Source organism: Rasamsonia byssochlamydoides, assembly GCF_041956645.1.
Source record: "Rasamsonia byssochlamydoides strain NRRL 3658 unplaced genomic scaffold VTN77scaffold_65, whole genome shotgun sequence".
In the NCBI taxonomy this organism is placed as follows: domain Eukaryota; kingdom Fungi; phylum Ascomycota; class Eurotiomycetes; order Eurotiales; family Trichocomaceae; genus Rasamsonia; species Rasamsonia byssochlamydoides.
This window is the reverse complement of record NW_027192448.1, coordinates 1-17,834: the sequence shown is the minus strand read 5'-3', so window position 1 is coordinate 17,834 and position 17,834 is coordinate 1. Positions and strand designations below refer to the sequence as shown.

Here is a 17,834-nt window from a genome sequence, read left to right as displayed (position 1 = left end):
AGGCTGCCGGCGCATGTGAACTGCAGCTATCGTGCACGGGCCACACCTTCTTTCCGTCCTCCGAAGCGTCAATAATTCTGCATGCAGGTCGATATACATATTCCCAGTGACTCCAATGGCCGTCAACCTCCCTCTGATGCTCCCGAGTCTGCGGTAATAATCAGTCTCCGCCGCTCGTTTCATGATCCCCTACTTTCCAACTGTCAGTTCGGCATGAATTCTCCATTTCCCGGCCTCTACAGGGCCGCGTCCGCCTTTGCACGGCCGTCGGCACGGCTCCTGCGGAGTACTCCTCGATCTTCGCCAATTGCCGACTCAGTATGCGTGAGGTGTCGCAGACAGCAGATACGTTTCAATAGCGGCCGGCAATTAGCAGACGATCCCCGATGGGTTTCGCCCGTCGACCAGCCGGCGCAGATTGTGCGTGTGGGGAAAAGGCATGGGCCTGGCTTGATCATCCTGGGTATGCCGTCTACTGTTGTTCAATTACCCGAGTATTCTGCTAATTACTATATGAATTAAATAGCACTGATCCCAGTTACTGCATTCATCCTGGGCACCTGGCAAGTGCAGCGTCTAGACTGGAAGACCAAATTGATCGCGAAACTCGAGGATCGGCTTGTGCGTCCTCCACTCCCACTCCCTCCCAAAATCGATCCAGAGGTGATACCGGAATTCGACTACCGTCGTGTCTACGCGAAAGGTCGTTTGCGGCATGATCAGGAGATGTTGGTCGGCCCGCGAATGCGCGAGGGTGAGGATGGGTTCTTTGTGATCACGCCGCTGGAGAGAGGGGAAGGGGAAAGCACCGTCCTCGTCAACAGAGGCTGGATCTCGAGGAAGTTACAGGACCAAAAGGACAGGCCTCTTGGCGTGCCCAAGGATGAGGTCGTCGTCGAAGGCTTGTTGCGCGAACCGATGAAGAAAAACATGTTCACCCCCGACAACAAACCCGAGGAAGGAAAATTCTATTTCCCGGATGTGTACCAGATGGCGGAACTAACTGGCAGCCAACCCGTCTTGATTGAAGAGACCATGGGTAGGTCTTCCTGATTCTCTATAATACATGCCACTGAACTGATTGAATCTTGTAGTGCCCGATTTGGTGGAGGCTTACGACCGAACGGAGAAAGGGATACCCATCGGTCGTCCCCCCCAAGTAAACCTGAGAAACAACCACCTCCAGTACATCTTTACCTGGTACGTTTGCCTCATCAGCATGGCTCGTGGGTTTTTCAACTGTTACTCACACTGACCAGGTACGGGCTGTCACTGGCGACATCAGTCATGCTGTGGATGGTGGTCCGAAAGCGTCCGAACGAGGCCCTTCGTAGAGCCCGGATAAGTAGACAATTGTAGTATATATATATACCATGGTGCATTCTCAACTCCATTCAGCGACGTTCGCAGATTTGAGACATAGGGATACAGGCGTTAAGGGGGCAATGCAAGTCGCATATCCTGCAGCAGTTCCTTTGGGAGATGTTTTTGAGCTAGGGAGAATACAGTGTTTGAGCTGTTAACGAGACGTTGCCTGTCGCAACTAGTTAGCACAGACCTCAAGAGGATTCGGGGAGTTCTGACCTTCGCATCAGAGTCATCACATCACTTTCGTCGATGGTCTTTCGTCCTGCATGCTTGGCATATGTTGCGAGGTCTTCGCTGGCTTGTTCAAAGAACCATTCCGATGCCTGCTCGATGGCAGCTAGTGTCTCTTTACTGATCTTCGCTTTGGCTCCGGGACCGGTCCGGGCGAATCGCATGGCTAACTTTTTCACTACTCCCGAAGGGAGGGTCGGAACAGGAATGCCATGTCGTGACAGCTTCTTCTGCTTTCGACCCGGCGGCAGAGGTTCATCGCGTAGCCCGCCTCCAACGATTCCAGGAGTTCCAGCATCTGATTCTTGATCAGGGATGTGAATGCCGAGCCCAAAGTCCCCAGCAGCAGCATCATCATCATCATCAGATGATGGAAAGCCAGTATCGGGTTGCGCAGCGCCTGTGTCTAGCATGAAGTCCTCTTCATCATTGGCGAGCGCAAGATCAGGTTCAGCCGCGTCTGGACCACGAGGAGTTGGGAAATTGAATTCCAGATTAAACCGTCCAAGATCCTCGGTTTCCCCTCTTGTACTTTATCAGCGAGATTAGTGTATGATAGTGGCATGTCTTTACTTACCCTGCATCGAAAGCCCCTTGACCAAGAGTCGTGTCATCATGTGCCTCCTCATCATTGCCCTGCTGTAGCGTAGTAGTATCACCAGTTTCTGACATCCCATCTAGCCGACTCAAATCACCAAAGTTCTCGCTCAGTCTGACGTCCCCAAAACTCATTCTCGACAGTCTCGCTCGGTCCTGTTCGCTCATAGCTCTCCGGGGATATTCGACAGATCTCTGGGTGATATCATCCTCGTCGAATGCCAGGGAGAGTCGGGGTGGTGTGTCAGGGCTACCGTCCTCGATTTCTCCAGTGTCATCGTCGATTGGAAGCGAGAGACGCGGCCGCTCCGGCACAGGTTCATTATCGAGCTCGTCAATTTCATCTCTTTTCGGTGGTGGAGGCTCTTCTTGAGGAGATGAACGGATTGGTTGTGATATAGGAGCCAATGCTGTTCAAAATTCTAGTCAGCCCATAACGTCCTGGCGGATCGATGAGGGTAACGCTATTGAATTGTCACCTTTTCCAAGATTTTTCAATATGTCAAATGGCGTCTCTCTCTGCACGCGACCACTTCGCCGCCGGTCTCGTCCAGGGGTATTCGCAGCCCGTCGCTGAATAGCTCGAAGGCCAAAGGGCGTCGAAGGTGCTCCTCCACGAGGTGTCCGCCGGGCTGCTGAGCGAATGGCAGTGGGAGTGGCTGTTGCAAAGCGGCTGGGAGTCACCGGAGCTCTAGATAGAGCTGCCAGCTGCTAAAGTCAGACCAATCGGCCAGTTTACTAGACAAATACCAGGTACAATTATGCCCATAACTTACTCTCGTAATCGTGGTGTCTTGATCACCGTTCCCTACATGATCATTGCCGGAATCCCGCTGCGAGAACTTGTCGCCGGGTCTGGGGGTAGACATTGGGACCTGGACAACGGCTTCAAAGAAATGAAAATGAATGTGTGTCTACATGCGACAGGAAATCTGCAGGTCACCGGTGTGCTCGTAGGGTGATTGATGTACATACAGTACATACGGAGTCATTCAGAACTGTGTTTAGCTTCGAGGCACGCGTCGCGGTGGACCTCAGCTGCCGGGCGTTGCCAGAAACGGTAATGCGCGCCTATCGATAAGATTGATGACTAAGCAGAGATCCACTCTCAAAATTTCTTGACCATTGAACATCAAATATAATATAAATGAGTAACTTGAATATTTGCCCTCTCAAATTGTGAAGGATTAAAAAACATGGCTGAAAAGCCCTCGACACCCGCGTCTACCCTGTCCACCGAAAAGGTGAACAAAAAACGAAAAAGACAGGAAGCGGAGGAATCTAAGACTGAGACTGCTGCAACGACGAACAACAAGAGGCCGACGAATAATGATTCTGAGGGTCCAAGCAAGAAGAAAAGAAAGCGATATAAGAATAAATACAATAAGAACAAGGACAAGAACAAGAAGAATAAGAACAAATCAGAGAAGGAGGATGTGAAGAAGGAGCAAGAACGACAAGAACGACCAGAGGAGGTTAACGAGTCGATCAGCAAGATGGATGGCCGCCTGTTGGCGGATTACTTTATGCAAAAGGCCAAGAGGCATAACAAAGACCTGTCGGCGGTAGAGTTGAATGATCTGAGCGTCCCAGGTGAGTAACCCGTTTCTTCGAATAATTCTATCGTGTTTCGTCTGATGAAGGCTGAGGAATAGAAAGCTAACTGAGGCTCTAGAACAAGCATTCCTTGACACCACGTCATTCGAAGCATCGCGGACTCTGGCTCAGTTACCAGCTTTTCTGAAAGCCTACAGTCCTGAAAAGGGTGCTGGTCTGTCGAAAGCTTCAGAAGAGAAAGGGTGTCCACATACACTGGTCGTGGCTGCGGCAGGCCTCCGAGCAGCTGATCTTGTGCGGTAAGTAATTCAATTATATATGGTGTAGAAGAATTCGTGATATATCTGATCTTTTTTCCCTATCGTTATTACCATCAAATTCTCGTCACTGACGATTTTCAGTGCACTACGAACATTTCAAAACAAGGAAGCTACAGTCGCAAAGCTGTTTGCGAAACACATCAAACTCGACGAAGCCAAGCAATTCCTCCAACGGACCCGAGTCAACATCGGCGTTGGAACTCCTATGCGACTAATCGATTTGATCGAGTCAGGTGAGCGATCTTGTGTTTTTCCAGTACTTATGTCTCTGTGCATCGATCTATGCATACATGCACATATCTACCCTGCCGTTCATATCGTGGGAAATCTCATATAACTAACTTATTTCTTTTTTGCAGGCGCCCTCAAGACGCAGGAACTGGAACGCATCGTCATTGACGGGTCCCATATCGACGTGAAGAAGCGCGGAATCTTTGACATGAAGGAGATGCACTTCCCGTTGTTGCAACTTCTGACACGACCGGAGTTTCGGGAACGGTACGGCGTTACGAAAGGGAAAGGCTTGAAGGTACTTGTTTTTTGATTGAGGATTGCAAATTCATAATTCTTCGCATATGCAAGGTTTTTTTTTCTTCGTCGTTGAACTGGGTATGAAGCACCTGCTCATGCGTTATTTTTCCTATTTTCCCTTTTTGAGCCTGTGTCATCTCACTGTACATCAAGACCAAGGCGAAAGATTATTCCTGCAGAAGCGGTTTAAATGGAGTATTAGAACAGCGGACATAACATGAGGCAATAATCATGAATGTCTTTTGACTCTTTCATGAATCGCTCATCTAATAAATGCCGGAAAAAGGCAAGGCAAAAAGGAAACATTCCAAGGTCGTTAATCTGCGAAGTGATCTTAGATCTGCTTGCACGGCGGAGCGTAGAGTGTATACAGTAGATAAGAATAACCTTTTCCGATCGAATCCTTAATTTTTGAACCGTAATGTACAATACCTCTGCTATGCTATGCGATGCGATTAGATTTAGGTGAACGAAGAAATATTACTTCGTACCCCGCCAGTTTAATCCCCACTGTGAATAGACTGTCGACGCTGCGAGTCACGAGCCTAGTTAGCGTGGGATCCGACGACTCGGACGCGACCCGCTATGATGTTAGACACCTACCCTATTGGGTATGGTGAGGTACGCCCTCGCTTAGTCAGCATACACATAAGACCGAGCAGCCAGCCCCCTAGGAACACAGTAATAAAGCCCACTTAACATATGAAACTCCATCTGGCCCCCCTCAGTGCTCAGTGCTCACGCATCCGCCAATGACCCGCCCTGTTCTCTGGAAACTGGTGGAGGCGAGGCGATCTGTCGGGACCAACGTCGAACGCAAAGCGGACCGACCTGGAGGTGACCGTATGCAAGTACGGAGTATGGAGTAATACGGAGTAGTTGCGAACTTTACTCTCAGCACCTTCCGCCAAGGTTCATTCAACAAACTCAATTCTCTCTCTCCTGCTTTTTTTTTCTACTCTGCCCCTCCGCTGCTGGTCTTGAGCGGACTGGACTGCGTTGATGATGATATGGCATTGACATCTTCCTCGCTCGACTATCCGCCCATTACCACGTGGAAAGCGGGAGCCAGTAACAAGTTTGAAGCAGCTTGCGAGCGGTGTCCCTTGCAGCAGCCAGGGCATCAAGCGTGCCAGAATGGACGCCCTCGATGCCCCACCTACAGATGATGACCCCCTCCAAGTCGATGTAGGTATCCTTCTTGCTATTCTCGTCGCTGTTTTCTGATATTGACCGCCTTGTATAGAGCGACCTCAGCGATGACTCTTCTACTCTCGATGAACGCTCGACTATCGTCTCCTCCATAAGAAACTACACTTACGAAAATGGCCGTCGGTACCATTCTTACCGCGCCGGCCAATACTTGCTTCCCAATGACGACCGCGAGCAGGATCGCCTAGATCTGGGCCACCACATTTTCAAGCTGATACTCCATGGCGAACTCTTCCGCTCGCCCATCGAACCAAAATGCGTGCTCGACATCGGTACGGGGACCGGCCTCTGGGCGATCGATCTGGCAGACGAGTATCCCGAAGCAGAGGTGATTGGCGTCGACTTGAGTCCAATCCAGCCGTCCTGGGTACCCTCTAATTGCCGGTTTGAAGTCGACGACGCGGAAAGCGAGTGGCTGTTTGCTCAACGCGGGCTCTTTGATTTCATCCATGGGAGAGCCATCGCGGGGTCAATTGGCGACTGGCGTAAGCTATTCCGTCAGGCCTACGATCATCTGCGACCGGGGGGCTGGCTGGAACTGCAGGAGTATGAGACGCAGGCAACGTCAGATGACGACACCATCAATCAGGCCGTCCATTTGAAGTTGTGGCAGGACAAGATCAATGAGGCCAGTGAGATCTTTGGCAAACCGTTCATGGCCAGTTTGGAACACAAGCAGCGCATGTTGGACGCGGGGTTCGTCGATGTGACCCAAGATACATACAAGGTAGGCAATTCCCAGTAAGAAGAGAAGAGGGTCGCAATGCTGACCTGCGTAGGTTCCCATGGGCACATGGCCTAAAAACAAGAAGCTGAAGGAGCTGGGTCGGTTCCAGCTCCTTCAGATGCTCGAGGCCGTGGAGCCGTTCTCACTGGCGATCTTCACTCGCGTTTTGAAATGGACGCCGGAAGCGACGCGTGAGCTGATGGAGCGGGTCAAAGCGGACCTATGCAACCCGAGACTGCATCTCTACTCTCGATTCCACTTTGTGTATGGGAGGAAGCCAGAGAAACAATAACCCGTTGTTTTCTTCATTCATCTCATTTCATCTGCATGTTCGATTATGGTTGTCGACCGGCGTGGCGTTTCCTGGAAGGGATAACTTTGGCGGTAAAAGAGGCGTTTTCACGGGTTTCTTAGTCGGTAATTGTGGCTTGCATCATTATTTGCCTATCTGCATGTCATTCCGAAAAGTTAGAGTGGATATTTTTTGGTTCCTAGACATTGTATTGTTATAGGACTATTCTGGTGATTGATGACCCTGGATGAATATATCCATTGTTCGGGTTATTCTTGCTTACACGAACACTGCAAGAATACAGCAATTGAACAAGTGAAGAAAGAACGCATGGCCAAAGACCTTGACGGAATGAGTACTGGCATGTAGAGTACAGTATATATAGCGCATTATGGATCCAAGATCGGCGATCGGATGAGAACCTTCAGAAGCAAGCTTGGAAGGTTGGGTGGGAACCTTACTGCGGAACCCCCACACAAGCAGCTATCTGCCTCACCGCCTACGATTCGCCTGGCAGAATCCAAGGAAAATTTCCCTTTCGAAAAAAGATCAATAAAATTCCGGCTCACCGCCATCACCTGCTTGCTGTCGAGAATAATTACTCGACTGGAGTCAATCTCACGAGGGATCTTTATCTTTCTATTCGTGATTTATTTGAGGCATTTTTGTAGGTCTTCCTGTGATTAGGATTTACTCCGATCGATTGGATTACCACAGGGTCTTCAAGAAGAAAGACGCGCGCGGGAGGGGGGAAAAAAATCACCATGGGCGACAAGAAGCGCAAGCGTTCTCAAAACCCCACCGAGGACGGGGACGACATCGTCGTCGGGCAGCAACCGGAAGGCAAGAAGTCGAAGCGCAGTGACAAGGAGAAGTCTAAATTGAAGAAGGAGGAAAAGCCGGCTCGTGATGACAATAAGCAGCTGAACAACGAGGAGACTGTCGCAGCACCAGCATCAGAGCCGGTGCAAGATGCATCCGCTGCCGCGGATGAAAAAAAGAGACGGAAGAAAGAGAAAAAGGCTGAGAAGGAGCGCAAGAATAAGGATAAGGGTGAGGACAAGGACAAGGACACGGTAGAGGAGAATGCTGCTGCTGCTGCTACTGCTACAGAAGAAGACGGAAAAGAAGAAGCCAGGGCGGATGGAGATATCGAAATGCCTGATGCAGCTGCAGAGTCCACCGCGGTAAAAGACGAGGGAAAGGAGGAGGAAAAGGACGAGGACAAGAAAGAAAAGAAAGACAAGAAGAAGAAAAAGAAGGATAAAGAGGGAAAGGAAAAGGGAAAGAAGGATGTCGAAGAGGGGGCATCTAACCAAGACGGTGAGAAAAAGGAGCATGACCAGGACGGTGAAAACCAAGCCGATGAGGCTGTTGATCAAGGAGCTGAAGCTGCAGCGTCAGAACAGCAAACGAAACAGCAGAAAAATGGCCGATTTATTGTTTTTATTGGTATGTCGCTATACCTAGATACACAAGGGAAATCACTCTATCTGCAAATGCTAATATTGTTACGCTCAGGAAATCTCCCCTTCACGGCAAGCCAAGAATCCGTCGCCCACCACTTTCGCAAGATCAACCCGATCTCCGTGCGGGTAGCCACGGAGAAGAACAACCCAGAGAAATGCCGCGGGTTCGCCTTCGTCGAGTTTGAGAAGTTCGACCGCATGCAGACCTGTCTGAAGCTGTACCACCATTCGACTTTTGACGATGGGAAATCGCCGGCGCGGCGGATCAATGTCGAATTGACGTGAGTTTTAACCCAGCCAGCAGAAATAATCCCTCTAGACTAGATTGCTGACAAGAGATCTGATGTTACATACAGTGCCGGAGGCGGCGGCAAGTCCCAGCACCGCAAAGCCAAACTCAAGGAGAAGAATAAGAAACTGGCCGCGGAGCGGGAGCGCATCGCAAAGGAGCAGAAGCAGAAGCAGAAAGATGGCAACAAGAACAAGAAAAACAACAACAGTGACGCGCAGAAGAACTCGAATGATGACCTTGCGGATGTTCATCCGAGTCGGAGAGGGAGGCTGTCTGGTTAGCGTGCGTAGTCTGGGCGCATGTTTACTTACTGATTTGTTTGGTCTATTGTCGTCCCATGCCATCCACTGGTCTCGTCTCGACTCGAGTCCTGTATGTACGTACGTACGTACGTATATCTGTGTTCACGCATGTACCTTATCTATATAGGTAATCGTCACCCCTCCCACGACCAACCGTGGACAAAAAAAAAAGAAACACTTCTTTCTTCTGTCTCTATTAGATTAGATTAGCTATACTTGACCGGCTTTCATCCAATCCCCGTGTGCAGTGTGTTTTTGCGTACGGAGGGTGAATTATTTCCAATCTACGTATGAGGGATTGATACTGCAATTGATATTTAGATTCACGACACCTTAGGTATGTACAACACATACATCATACATGCCCAGTGAGGTATTTTAGGCTGCATCGCATATCTCTCCATCTCCCTCTCCTCCTGCAGTCTACCTCTACATGTCGCGACTCACTAACCTTCCAACTACTTAGGTACTTATTTCCTACTAGCAAAAAGAAAGGTCTTACGGTCGGAGGAGGGACTTTTTAAAAAAAAAAAAGATGTGGATGACACCTACCTAGTCTACCTACCTATAAATAAAAGCAGTGGGCTCCCTCTATATATTCATTCACTACCGTACGTACCCTACGTACACCTATTATTTCTGCCAAAGCTAGAAGAAGCCAGAATCTCTAGTTGCTGTACATTACATCGATCGCTGGTGGACAATTAGTAGTAACAGTAATAGTAATGGCATGGATGAATCGGGTAAGGAATATCTAGACTATCTTGAATAATATATAATCATTATATGACGCCAACTTCTTCTGTACAACTACTGTATGTACAACCGTCGTCGGCATTGCTAAAACTCAACAGCACAGCCAGCCAGCCAGTCAGTCAGTCAAACCTGTGAGAAAAGCGCCCTCATCATCAATTATTTCATTTCATTTCATATTCATAATTATACACTTGTCAATGCCTCGACGTAGACCGATACTTCGACCCCGTCGTCCCTGAATGCCCTCGCGACGGATTCGGCGCATGCTCGCCCGTACGACGGCCCGCGGCGATGTTGGGCGGAGTAGGTTGTCGGCGGGCCTGTGCCTCCTCGCGTTCTCGAGCGCTGACGGTGGTGTAGATGTCGATGCGGTCTTCGTCCTCGTCGCGGACGGCGCCGACTTTTTTGTGGCGGAGGGGGGAGGTGATCTTTTTGGCGGGCATTGTTTAGGTATGTATAGCGATGGTGATTGCGTATGGGGTTGTTGTAGTGAGGTAGGTAGGTAGGTAGGTAGGTAGGTGGTCAAGGAGACGAGATGATAGATACACAGGAATTATGTATATCTGTCGCTATTATTATTGTTTTTCAAGACTTCTGAAAGTCATCGATCCGTTCATCGATGGAGAAATTGATATCAGCACAGCACCCTCTTACCTCAGGTGGGTATGTTGTGGCAACTTGCATGAACGCATCATGATGCAACTGCAACACTTATCTAATATCCATCCCCTTTCAAGAGGGATAGGTTAGGTAGATACTACCTAGGTAGGTAGGTAGGTTGGGACCCTTGGATCAGTGTACCTAGGTTATATAACCTTATCTGATTTAGAGAATCTTATTCGCAACTGCCATTAAGACTGGATAGCTACCTAGGCAAGCCGTAGAATCTAGTATTATTATTGAATTTACTCACTGGTCGTCAAACTCTATTTTATTTTGAGGTTGCTGGAGTGTCTTGTCTCAAATCTCAATATAATGGTGAGAGGTACATTACATACATGTACGGGAGTGATAATTAATACTGCCTACCTAGGTATGTGTACTGCACAACTTTCACCTGGTACCGTAGTACACAAGTCCTAGTACACTCCTATAGTCCTACAGTACACTCCCCCGGGCTTGGCTGCGCGACATCCATGGATGATGAGTCAGGGACCGTCCGTCGGAACAATGACCGAACTGTGGGGTAATTAATTAGAGAATGAGGGGTACGGAGCGCTGCATTCCTAGGAAGGATCTATTACTTAGCTGGTAACCTACCAAGCACCTTCCAAGGTTCTTGAAATGTACATGTAGGTTGGACAATCTTTTTTCCCCTTTCCTCACTATCGAGGTAGCAACTGTTTTCGTCGAACTTCGATCGAGATTACAGCACGAGCAACGATCAATTCCACTGAGAGGGCAGGACGAGGGCTTATCAAAATGGTCCTGGCACAACCTGAAAACAAGCATGTTCTGAAAGCCTTTGACCTGACGGGCAAGGTGGCTGCGATCACCGGTAGAGACACCTACGCATCATTGAAGTGACCGCATTGCAAATGGCTTACGGGAACTGCATCTAGGTGGTGCTCGCGGTATTGGACTGGAGGTCTCCAAAGCCCTTGCAGAAGCAGGCGCCAATGTATGTCTGTCTTGTCTCAATCCCGAGATTTGATACTTACGGATGTGACGCCTGCTGATAACGAGTAGATTGCCATCATCTACAGCACGTCTAAACACGCAGACAGTGTCGCCGCGGAGATCGCATCTGCCAACAATGTCCGCGCCGCCGCATACCAGGCCGACGTGAGAAACCAGCCAGACATCGAACGAGCCATCCAGCAGATCGCGCAGGACTTTGGCAAGTTGGACATCATCGTCGCCAACTCCGGCATTGCTGCCCACCAGCCCGCGGAAGACTACACCACGGAGCAATGGCGCGAGATCATGAAAGTCAACCTCGACGGCGCCTTCTACACAGCCCAAGCGGCAGCAAGGATTTTCAAGAAGCAGGGTTTCGGAAACGTCATCTTCACTGCATCCGTCAGCGCGACGTTGGTCAACCTCCCGCAGAAGCAGGCAGCGGTAAGTCGTCCCAACACCAGGAATCAGATCAGAGTAATGCTGAACGGTTTGCTCCAGTACAATGCATCGAAAGCGGCAGTTGTCCAGCTCGCCAAATGCTTGGCAGTCGAGTGGGTGGATTTCTGTCGGGTTAACTGCATTTCCCCAGGGTATATTGAGACCGACATGCTGGACGTCCATCCCAAGGAATGGAGGGAAACGTGGCACAGCATGGTCCCTGCCAAGAGATTTGCGAAGACATATGAGCTCAAGGGGGTGAGTCAGTCTATAGATAGTCATGCTTTCGTGTTGAGGTGAGCCAATCTAACATTTCGTCTTCCAGGCATACGTATTCTGCGCGTCGGATGCTTCGAGCTACATGACCGGAGCCGATATCGTCATTGACGGTGGATATACTCTGCCCTAGAGGGCTGGGCCACAAACAATTCATAGGAGCATTGACTAGGCGTTGATTTGCGTTGATTGTGTGGAGGATTGGCGTCAATTTGTCATGAAAGCAATTAAAGTCAATTCGTTACTCTTCAATCCATCTTGTCGAAATGAGCCGCATTGATATCCGGATTAATGCATCGTCATGACCGTTAATTCTTGAGAAGCCTCCAGTGTAGGCAACAGCAACAGGTACAGGTTGGTGAGCTAGACTGGCCCTCTGAATATGTTAGGAGTAAGATACGATCGAATGACTCGGAGGCAGCGCTGGCTGTAAGGTTTAGCTTAGCTGTGCCATTGCCTCAGTAACACGTACCACATCGACGGTTTGATCCTCCAGTCCACAGCCAAAGCAGGCCCCGAGTCCGAGAGTACTGTAGAACGGAGTAGAGATTCTGATCGTTCTTGTTGTCTGTCTGCCTGCCAATCCACCTAGTGTCACTGGGAACCGTCATTGGAGTAGGACAAACCACCAGCTTGAAGAAATTCCCATACCAGAGTCTGCAACGATGTTTACGAAATTCTTTCTGACTTTGTCTGCTGACAGATGAGATGAGATAGATGATTCGGATCCCTCGGCGCACGCTGCACGTGACATGACGAGCCTTCCCCCGGATTTAAGCGTCCGGCAGGAAGAAGACAAAAGCGAGCGAAAGATCAGGGATGCGGCATGCCCCTCTATTTAATTAGCGTATGCAAAAATTGGTGCAGTCTTGGCACCCAAACTCGCGGAAAATTGTAATTTTTGTATACAGATTTTTGACTTTAAAACATGAATTATGAGCCCAATATTAGGGTTTTCTAAAAAATAAAAAAGATATTTAGAGAAAAGAGTATAAAGAATATCTATATCTTTTTAAAAATTTAAAAAGCTGTAGTTTTTAAATTACCATATAAATTTGAAATTTGCTTTTTTTTGAATTTTAAAGCAGTATATATATCTTTATAGTATTATCTCCAGATATCTTTTATTATTTTTTTTTTAGAAAACCCTTTGAGCTTGTAATTCATGTTTCAAAGTCAAAAAAATCTGCATACAAAAGTTACAATTTTCGGCGAGTTTGGGTGCCAAGACTGCACCAATTTTTGCATACGCTAAATGTACTCCGTACTGTACGGAGTACTCCTAAGGCCTCCAACTGGCAACAGGTACGTCGGCTCTGAGTCTCTGACCCACATCTGCCCCTCAGTACAGAGTGAGGGGCGCTGATGATTATGAATCAGAATCCATCTGACTAACTGTGACAGGCATTAATAATTAATAATAATGAATTAACTCGTCCGTTGATTTATTTTTAAAGCCGGGGGGTTTTTTTTTAGCAGTACTTGCAGATCGGACATCATTTCCTGGCCTACTATACTACTGAACCTTCTACAGTCGATTCATTCCTCTTTCAGGAAATAATAATACGCTCACCTGATCAATTCAGCAACCATGTCGTCAGAGGAGATCTATCTCACGGCTATATTCTATCCCAAGCCGGGGAAGGTGGATGAGGTGTGTAAAAAAAAGCTACAGTTATTTATTCCGATTCGGATTTCATTGCCTTGCACGACCACGACGACTGATAGAGTGACTACTAGCTCCTGGCTCGCGTCCAAGAAATCACCAAGGCCGTTCACGCCACCGAACCAGACGTCCTGTTCTACTACGCGTTCCGGGCGAAAGGCGCAGATGGCAAGGACGAGGTTGTCTTTGTGGAGAAGTATGTGAATTAATTCGACGTTGTATCCTCGCCGGGTTTCGGTTTCTAACAGTGGACACAGATATAAGAACCAAGCGGCCATCGACGCACACGTCAAAACTGCCCACTTCCAGGAATTCGCGCAGAAAGCCGCCGAGCTGACGGAGAAGCCGTTTGATTTGAAGCAGGGCGCTTTCATTGCTGGGTTTGAGCAACGGGCATAGACGTGGTTATCGAGGGGGCATTGGAAACCAAAACGGTCTTGTCTTCTTCATAGCAGTCGGCGCGTTGAAGGGACTTGCGTTGATAATGCTAATAGACTCAGAGGAATAAGAATACCTACCTTGGCATGACCATGGCAGGCCATACTCGGAAAACAAATGAAACTATCTTTTCTGATCACGTTGAAGGACCGACGGATGTGACAGGCTGCAGACCGCATTGTAGAAGATGAAACTGGTCGTAAAAATCAGAACAGCGAAGCTGGTTTGTAGGTGATCGCCTTGCCATGCAAATAAAAAAGATACGAGTAGCAGGGGCGTTGCTACCTCAATCCTGACCTATTTAGCTGATTGCCGACTGTGGTATTTTTATGTGTCAACTTCGGTCCTTAACGGGGTCTGTCAGACTAACAACAATAGAGGTAACAACCCGATCTGCTCGCTAGCTGTCGTTTCATGCAGGTCTTGATCCAGAAGATCCCACCATGCTGTGTCAGACTGTCAGCTGCCCAATGCGCTGGATCCGACACTTGCACTAGTCCATAGTGCAGATTTCTTGGAACGGGGGCATGGAGAGGACCGGGATGATGGATTTGTCTAGCGAGAGAGTTGTATCAGTAATGATACGGATGAGTTTCAGCCTTTCAGTCGTCCTGGCATCAGGCTGATGGGACGATAAGCGGGAAATGGAAAATGGCGCTGGAAAGATAGGTAGACTTCGGCTAATCTGATTTGATTGATTTGATAGCCTGATCGTGAAACTAGACACGACTGATCCTGGGCCATGTACTCCGTACTCCGTATCCTCATCCTGATACCACCACAGCACTTCTAAGTTTGTCTCAGCCGTCAAGGAGGGGTTCGAGCTCTGTTCTCCAGTTGCACACAGCGTCTATGTAGGTGTATAATTAGCACAGCCCATAAGCAGTGGAAAAGACAAGCGACGTCACCTACAGAGCATCGCCAATAATACCCCTCTTGTGGTTGACCAATAATGGTAGTGTTCTGTGTGAAATCGAACCCTGGTAACGTCGTGGTGGTCGGGACACGGTCGGCATGCGGGCAGTCGGACCGTGGGAGTAGTGTTAGTTTAGCATGTCGAAGTCTCCAAGATCTGGCAAACCAGAATGTTGATTGCCATCAGCCACCACATGCTGGCTGGCTGCGAGACAACAGAATCACATCAAAAATTAATGACTGGATCCTTTTCTAACCAACTAAGAGGAGTGTGTCTGAGTGTGTGGTTAACGAACTGGAGAGAGAGTCTCCACCGCGGCAGCTCCACCAGCGCCAAAGACGCCCCAAGACCGCAACAGTCGAGCTCCTGTCACGCCCAGGGGCTTCCTCCTGGCCTCTCGCACAGGAGACTCCTGTCTCCCTTCCAGTCAGTCGCCATTCTGAGTGGCTGCCATCCAGCTCGGCCTAATTCAATTGATTTGATTGCTCCTCTGCTTGCTGCCCTCATCCCGATCCCCAAGTAAGGCCACCCCTGACTTCTGATCTCCTGCATCGCACGGATTCACACCACATCCCAACCCCTGGCCCCGACCCAACCTGACTGAAGTGGTCGAGCTATCATCCACCGTTCTCCACCGTTCTTTTTTTTTTCTACATCCGACACTGTTGAACGAGAATCCATCTGATCGTAGGTTTCTCTAGACCAGCCAGGTCGAACGACAGCGGGTCGGCAAACCTCCCGCTTCTTGACAAAGCGACATTCCCCCACCTTGTGCATATCGCCCGCCACGATTGACGCCGAATCGACTTCCTCCAACCACGCCAGTATATCCCTAATCTTGACCGTTGCGCGCGCCGTGGGGTCTGCTTAAGTTATCTCGTTGTTTACATTGCTTCTAGTCTTTCAAGGTGAGAGCAGATCCGTAGGTGGCTGGCTACGATGATCCTGACTCGTCTTGTCTTCAGATACCCGTGAACTGCCATTAGACCGTGCTCCTTCCACTTAATCTAGATTCTCGATACGACTTTCGCATTTTTACACGATATCAAATTCATTTTAATCATAGGACAACATGGCATCTGGCCCCCCTACTCAATCGTTGAAGGTTGGACCGTACCGATGGATGGACCAGAAGCAATCAGACCGCAGCTAATGGATATCTGAGAGCAGTGTGTCGTGACCGGTGATGGTGCTGTAGGCAAGGTCGGTCATCACGTCGTCTGTTTTCAACTGGTGGACGGTATTGACAGTTGATAGACATGTCTGCTCATCTCGTACACCACCAATGCCTTCCCGGGCGAGTACATTCCCACAGTGTCAGTCACACTCTACCGGCATGTCCACGCAGTTATTGATTGCTCGACAGGTTCGACAACTACTCTGCAAGTGTGATGGTGGACGGTAAACCCATCAGCTTGGGTCTGTGGGATACCGCTGGACAGGAGGATTATGACCGGCTCCGACCACTGTCGTACCCCCAAACGGACGTGTTCTTGATCTGTTTCTCCATCGTCAGCCCTCCCTCGTTCGACAACGTCAAGGCGAAGGTAGGTCCTCAGAGTTGATGGCGGTGGGCGGATGATGGCTGACGGGCGACAGTGGTACCCTGAAATCGAACACCACGCACCGAACGTTCCGATCATTCTAGTTGGCACCAAATTAGACTTGCGGGACGACAAGGCCACGCAAGAGGCCCTCCGTGCGAAGAAAATGGAACCAGTCTCGTACGAACAGGCCCTCCAGATGGCAAAGGAGATCAAGGCGCACAAATATCTGGAGTGTTCGGCTCTGACGCAGCGCAATCTGAAGAGTGTATTCGACGAAGCCATTCGGTGTGTCTGCCTAATACCTAGTCCATTTGCGTCTGGTAGGGTGATGATGACTGACCAAGCTGGATATACAGGGCCGTGCTCAATCCCCGCCCGCAACCGAAACAGAAGAGCAAGAAGTGTGTGATCATGTAAAGCGAAGCGAAGCGAAGCAAAGCAAAGCAAAGCCAATATCTATCTATTCTCTAATCTTCCATCCATTTATGTGATATACCAAACCGAGTTTTTGGGGCGTTTTAGGTATTGGGCTTTTCTTTTTTTTTTTTCTTCAGCCATATGATCCCCGTACGTATTTGATTTTTTTTTTGACTTGAGCAAAAAGCGTCCGACAATTTCATTTACAAGTAGAACATTCCCACTCTCACGATCGATCGACATTCTCCTGTCATTGTTGTCATTTCCATCACTTTTCTTTTGTATCGTCCTTTTTCCTGCATTCATAATCCTCGTTCATCGTTTATCGTTCAGTACTTTATACCTCTGTGCTTGTGCTCTGCGTTTATAGTTTTTTTTCTTTTCTTTTTGCATTTCATACTTGATCTCATCTCGGATAATCAATCAATCAATCAATCAGAATCAGCAGGAGAGCTGTCTAAATCTGTCCTGATCTTTCCCTTCCAACTTTTGCTTTTCTTTCTTTTCTTTATATATAACCCCTTCCTCTACTCTCTACTCTTCTCTCGTCTCATGTCATCCCATGTCAAAGACAAGGAGAAAGTAGAATGTAGGTAGGTAACTACTGAACGAACTACATACATTGTCAAAGGTAGTCCAGACTCCGGATACTCCTACCTGATTGATCCATGCCGTTCCTATTATTGCATTATTATTATTGTTGTTGTTGTTGTTGTCCACTGGCGATCGATGTACAGTAATTATGGCTTCTAGCTTCTGAGTTCAACAAAATAGGGGAACATACAGTAGTGAATGAATAGAGAGAGCCAGCCCACTGGTTTCATTTACAGTCATATCCATATCCGTATTCCCCCCCCCC

General features: G+C 48.7%; 10 protein-coding genes across 10 annotated transcripts; 8 read left to right on the top strand and 2 right to left on the bottom strand.

The window, feature by feature from the left end:
• Positions 1 to 213: 213 nt before the first annotated feature.
• VTN77DRAFT_7805 (uncharacterized protein) lies at positions 214 to 1,359 on the top strand (the record flags this gene model as incomplete). The annotated part of the gene is made up of 4 exons (XM_069424233.1): positions 214 to 463; positions 527 to 1,039; positions 1,095 to 1,200; positions 1,260 to 1,359. 4 exons carry the CDS (start codon positions 214 to 216, stop codon positions 1,357 to 1,359), a joined length of 969 nt encoding a protein of 322 aa, XP_069275054.1.
• A 75-nt stretch (positions 1,360 to 1,434) lies between these two features.
• On the bottom strand, positions 1,435 to 3,065 carry VTN77DRAFT_7804 (uncharacterized protein; the record flags this gene model as incomplete). The annotated part of the gene is made up of 5 exons (XM_069424232.1): positions 1,435 to 1,534; positions 1,585 to 2,124; positions 2,177 to 2,606; positions 2,676 to 2,904; positions 2,973 to 3,065. 5 exons carry the CDS (start codon positions 3,063 to 3,065, stop codon positions 1,435 to 1,437), a joined length of 1,392 nt encoding a protein of 463 aa, XP_069275053.1.
• A 327-nt stretch (positions 3,066 to 3,392) lies between these two features.
• On the top strand, positions 3,393 to 4,617 carry VTN77DRAFT_7803 (uncharacterized protein; the record flags this gene model as incomplete). Its single annotated transcript, XM_069424231.1, has 4 exons — positions 3,393 to 3,789; positions 3,872 to 4,052; positions 4,155 to 4,306; positions 4,433 to 4,617. The coding sequence occupies 4 exons, from the start codon at positions 3,393 to 3,395 to the stop codon at positions 4,615 to 4,617; spliced, it is 915 nt and encodes a 304-aa protein (XP_069275052.1).
• Positions 4,618 to 5,741: 1,124 nt separating this feature from the next.
• Positions 5,742 to 6,835, top strand: VTN77DRAFT_7802 (uncharacterized protein; the record flags this gene model as incomplete). Its single annotated transcript, XM_069424230.1, has 3 exons — positions 5,742 to 5,792; positions 5,851 to 6,543; positions 6,596 to 6,835. The coding sequence occupies 3 exons, from the start codon at positions 5,742 to 5,744 to the stop codon at positions 6,833 to 6,835; spliced, it is 984 nt and encodes a 327-aa protein (XP_069275051.1).
• Positions 6,836 to 7,599: 764 nt separating this feature from the next.
• On the top strand, positions 7,600 to 8,877 carry VTN77DRAFT_7801 (uncharacterized protein; the record flags this gene model as incomplete). Its single annotated transcript, XM_069424229.1, has 3 exons — positions 7,600 to 8,287; positions 8,357 to 8,585; positions 8,661 to 8,877. The coding sequence occupies 3 exons, from the start codon at positions 7,600 to 7,602 to the stop codon at positions 8,875 to 8,877; spliced, it is 1,134 nt and encodes a 377-aa protein (XP_069275050.1).
• A 2,199-nt stretch (positions 8,878 to 11,076) lies between these two features.
• On the top strand, positions 11,077 to 12,124 carry VTN77DRAFT_7800 (uncharacterized protein; the record flags this gene model as incomplete). The annotated part of the gene is made up of 5 exons (XM_069424228.1): positions 11,077 to 11,152; positions 11,217 to 11,275; positions 11,344 to 11,718; positions 11,776 to 11,973; positions 12,041 to 12,124. 5 exons carry the CDS (start codon positions 11,077 to 11,079, stop codon positions 12,122 to 12,124), a joined length of 792 nt encoding a protein of 263 aa, XP_069275049.1.
• A 175-nt stretch (positions 12,125 to 12,299) lies between these two features.
• VTN77DRAFT_7799 (uncharacterized protein) lies at positions 12,300 to 12,602 on the bottom strand (the record flags this gene model as incomplete). Its single annotated transcript, XM_069424225.1, has 2 exons — positions 12,300 to 12,418; positions 12,464 to 12,602. The coding sequence occupies 2 exons, from the start codon at positions 12,600 to 12,602 to the stop codon at positions 12,300 to 12,302; spliced, it is 258 nt and encodes an 85-aa protein (XP_069275048.1).
• A 980-nt stretch (positions 12,603 to 13,582) lies between these two features.
• On the top strand, positions 13,583 to 14,056 carry VTN77DRAFT_7798 (uncharacterized protein; the record flags this gene model as incomplete). The annotated part of the gene is made up of 3 exons (XM_069424224.1): positions 13,583 to 13,645; positions 13,732 to 13,853; positions 13,915 to 14,056. The coding sequence occupies 3 exons, from the start codon at positions 13,583 to 13,585 to the stop codon at positions 14,054 to 14,056; spliced, it is 327 nt and encodes a 108-aa protein (XP_069275047.1).
• Positions 14,057 to 15,246: 1,190 nt separating this feature from the next.
• On the top strand, positions 15,247 to 15,986 carry VTN77DRAFT_7797 (uncharacterized protein; the record flags this gene model as incomplete). The annotated part of the gene is made up of 3 exons (XM_069424223.1): positions 15,247 to 15,530; positions 15,911 to 15,919; positions 15,977 to 15,986. The coding sequence occupies 3 exons, from the start codon at positions 15,247 to 15,249 to the stop codon at positions 15,984 to 15,986; spliced, it is 303 nt and encodes a 100-aa protein (XP_069275046.1).
• A 97-nt stretch (positions 15,987 to 16,083) lies between these two features.
• On the top strand, positions 16,084 to 16,975 carry VTN77DRAFT_7796 (uncharacterized protein; the record flags this gene model as incomplete). The annotated part of the gene is made up of 6 exons (XM_069424222.1): positions 16,084 to 16,116; positions 16,182 to 16,214; positions 16,269 to 16,327; positions 16,378 to 16,558; positions 16,611 to 16,843; positions 16,915 to 16,975. 6 exons carry the CDS (start codon positions 16,084 to 16,086, stop codon positions 16,973 to 16,975), a joined length of 600 nt encoding a protein of 199 aa, XP_069275045.1.
• Between the last annotated feature and the right edge of the window lie 859 nt (positions 16,976 to 17,834).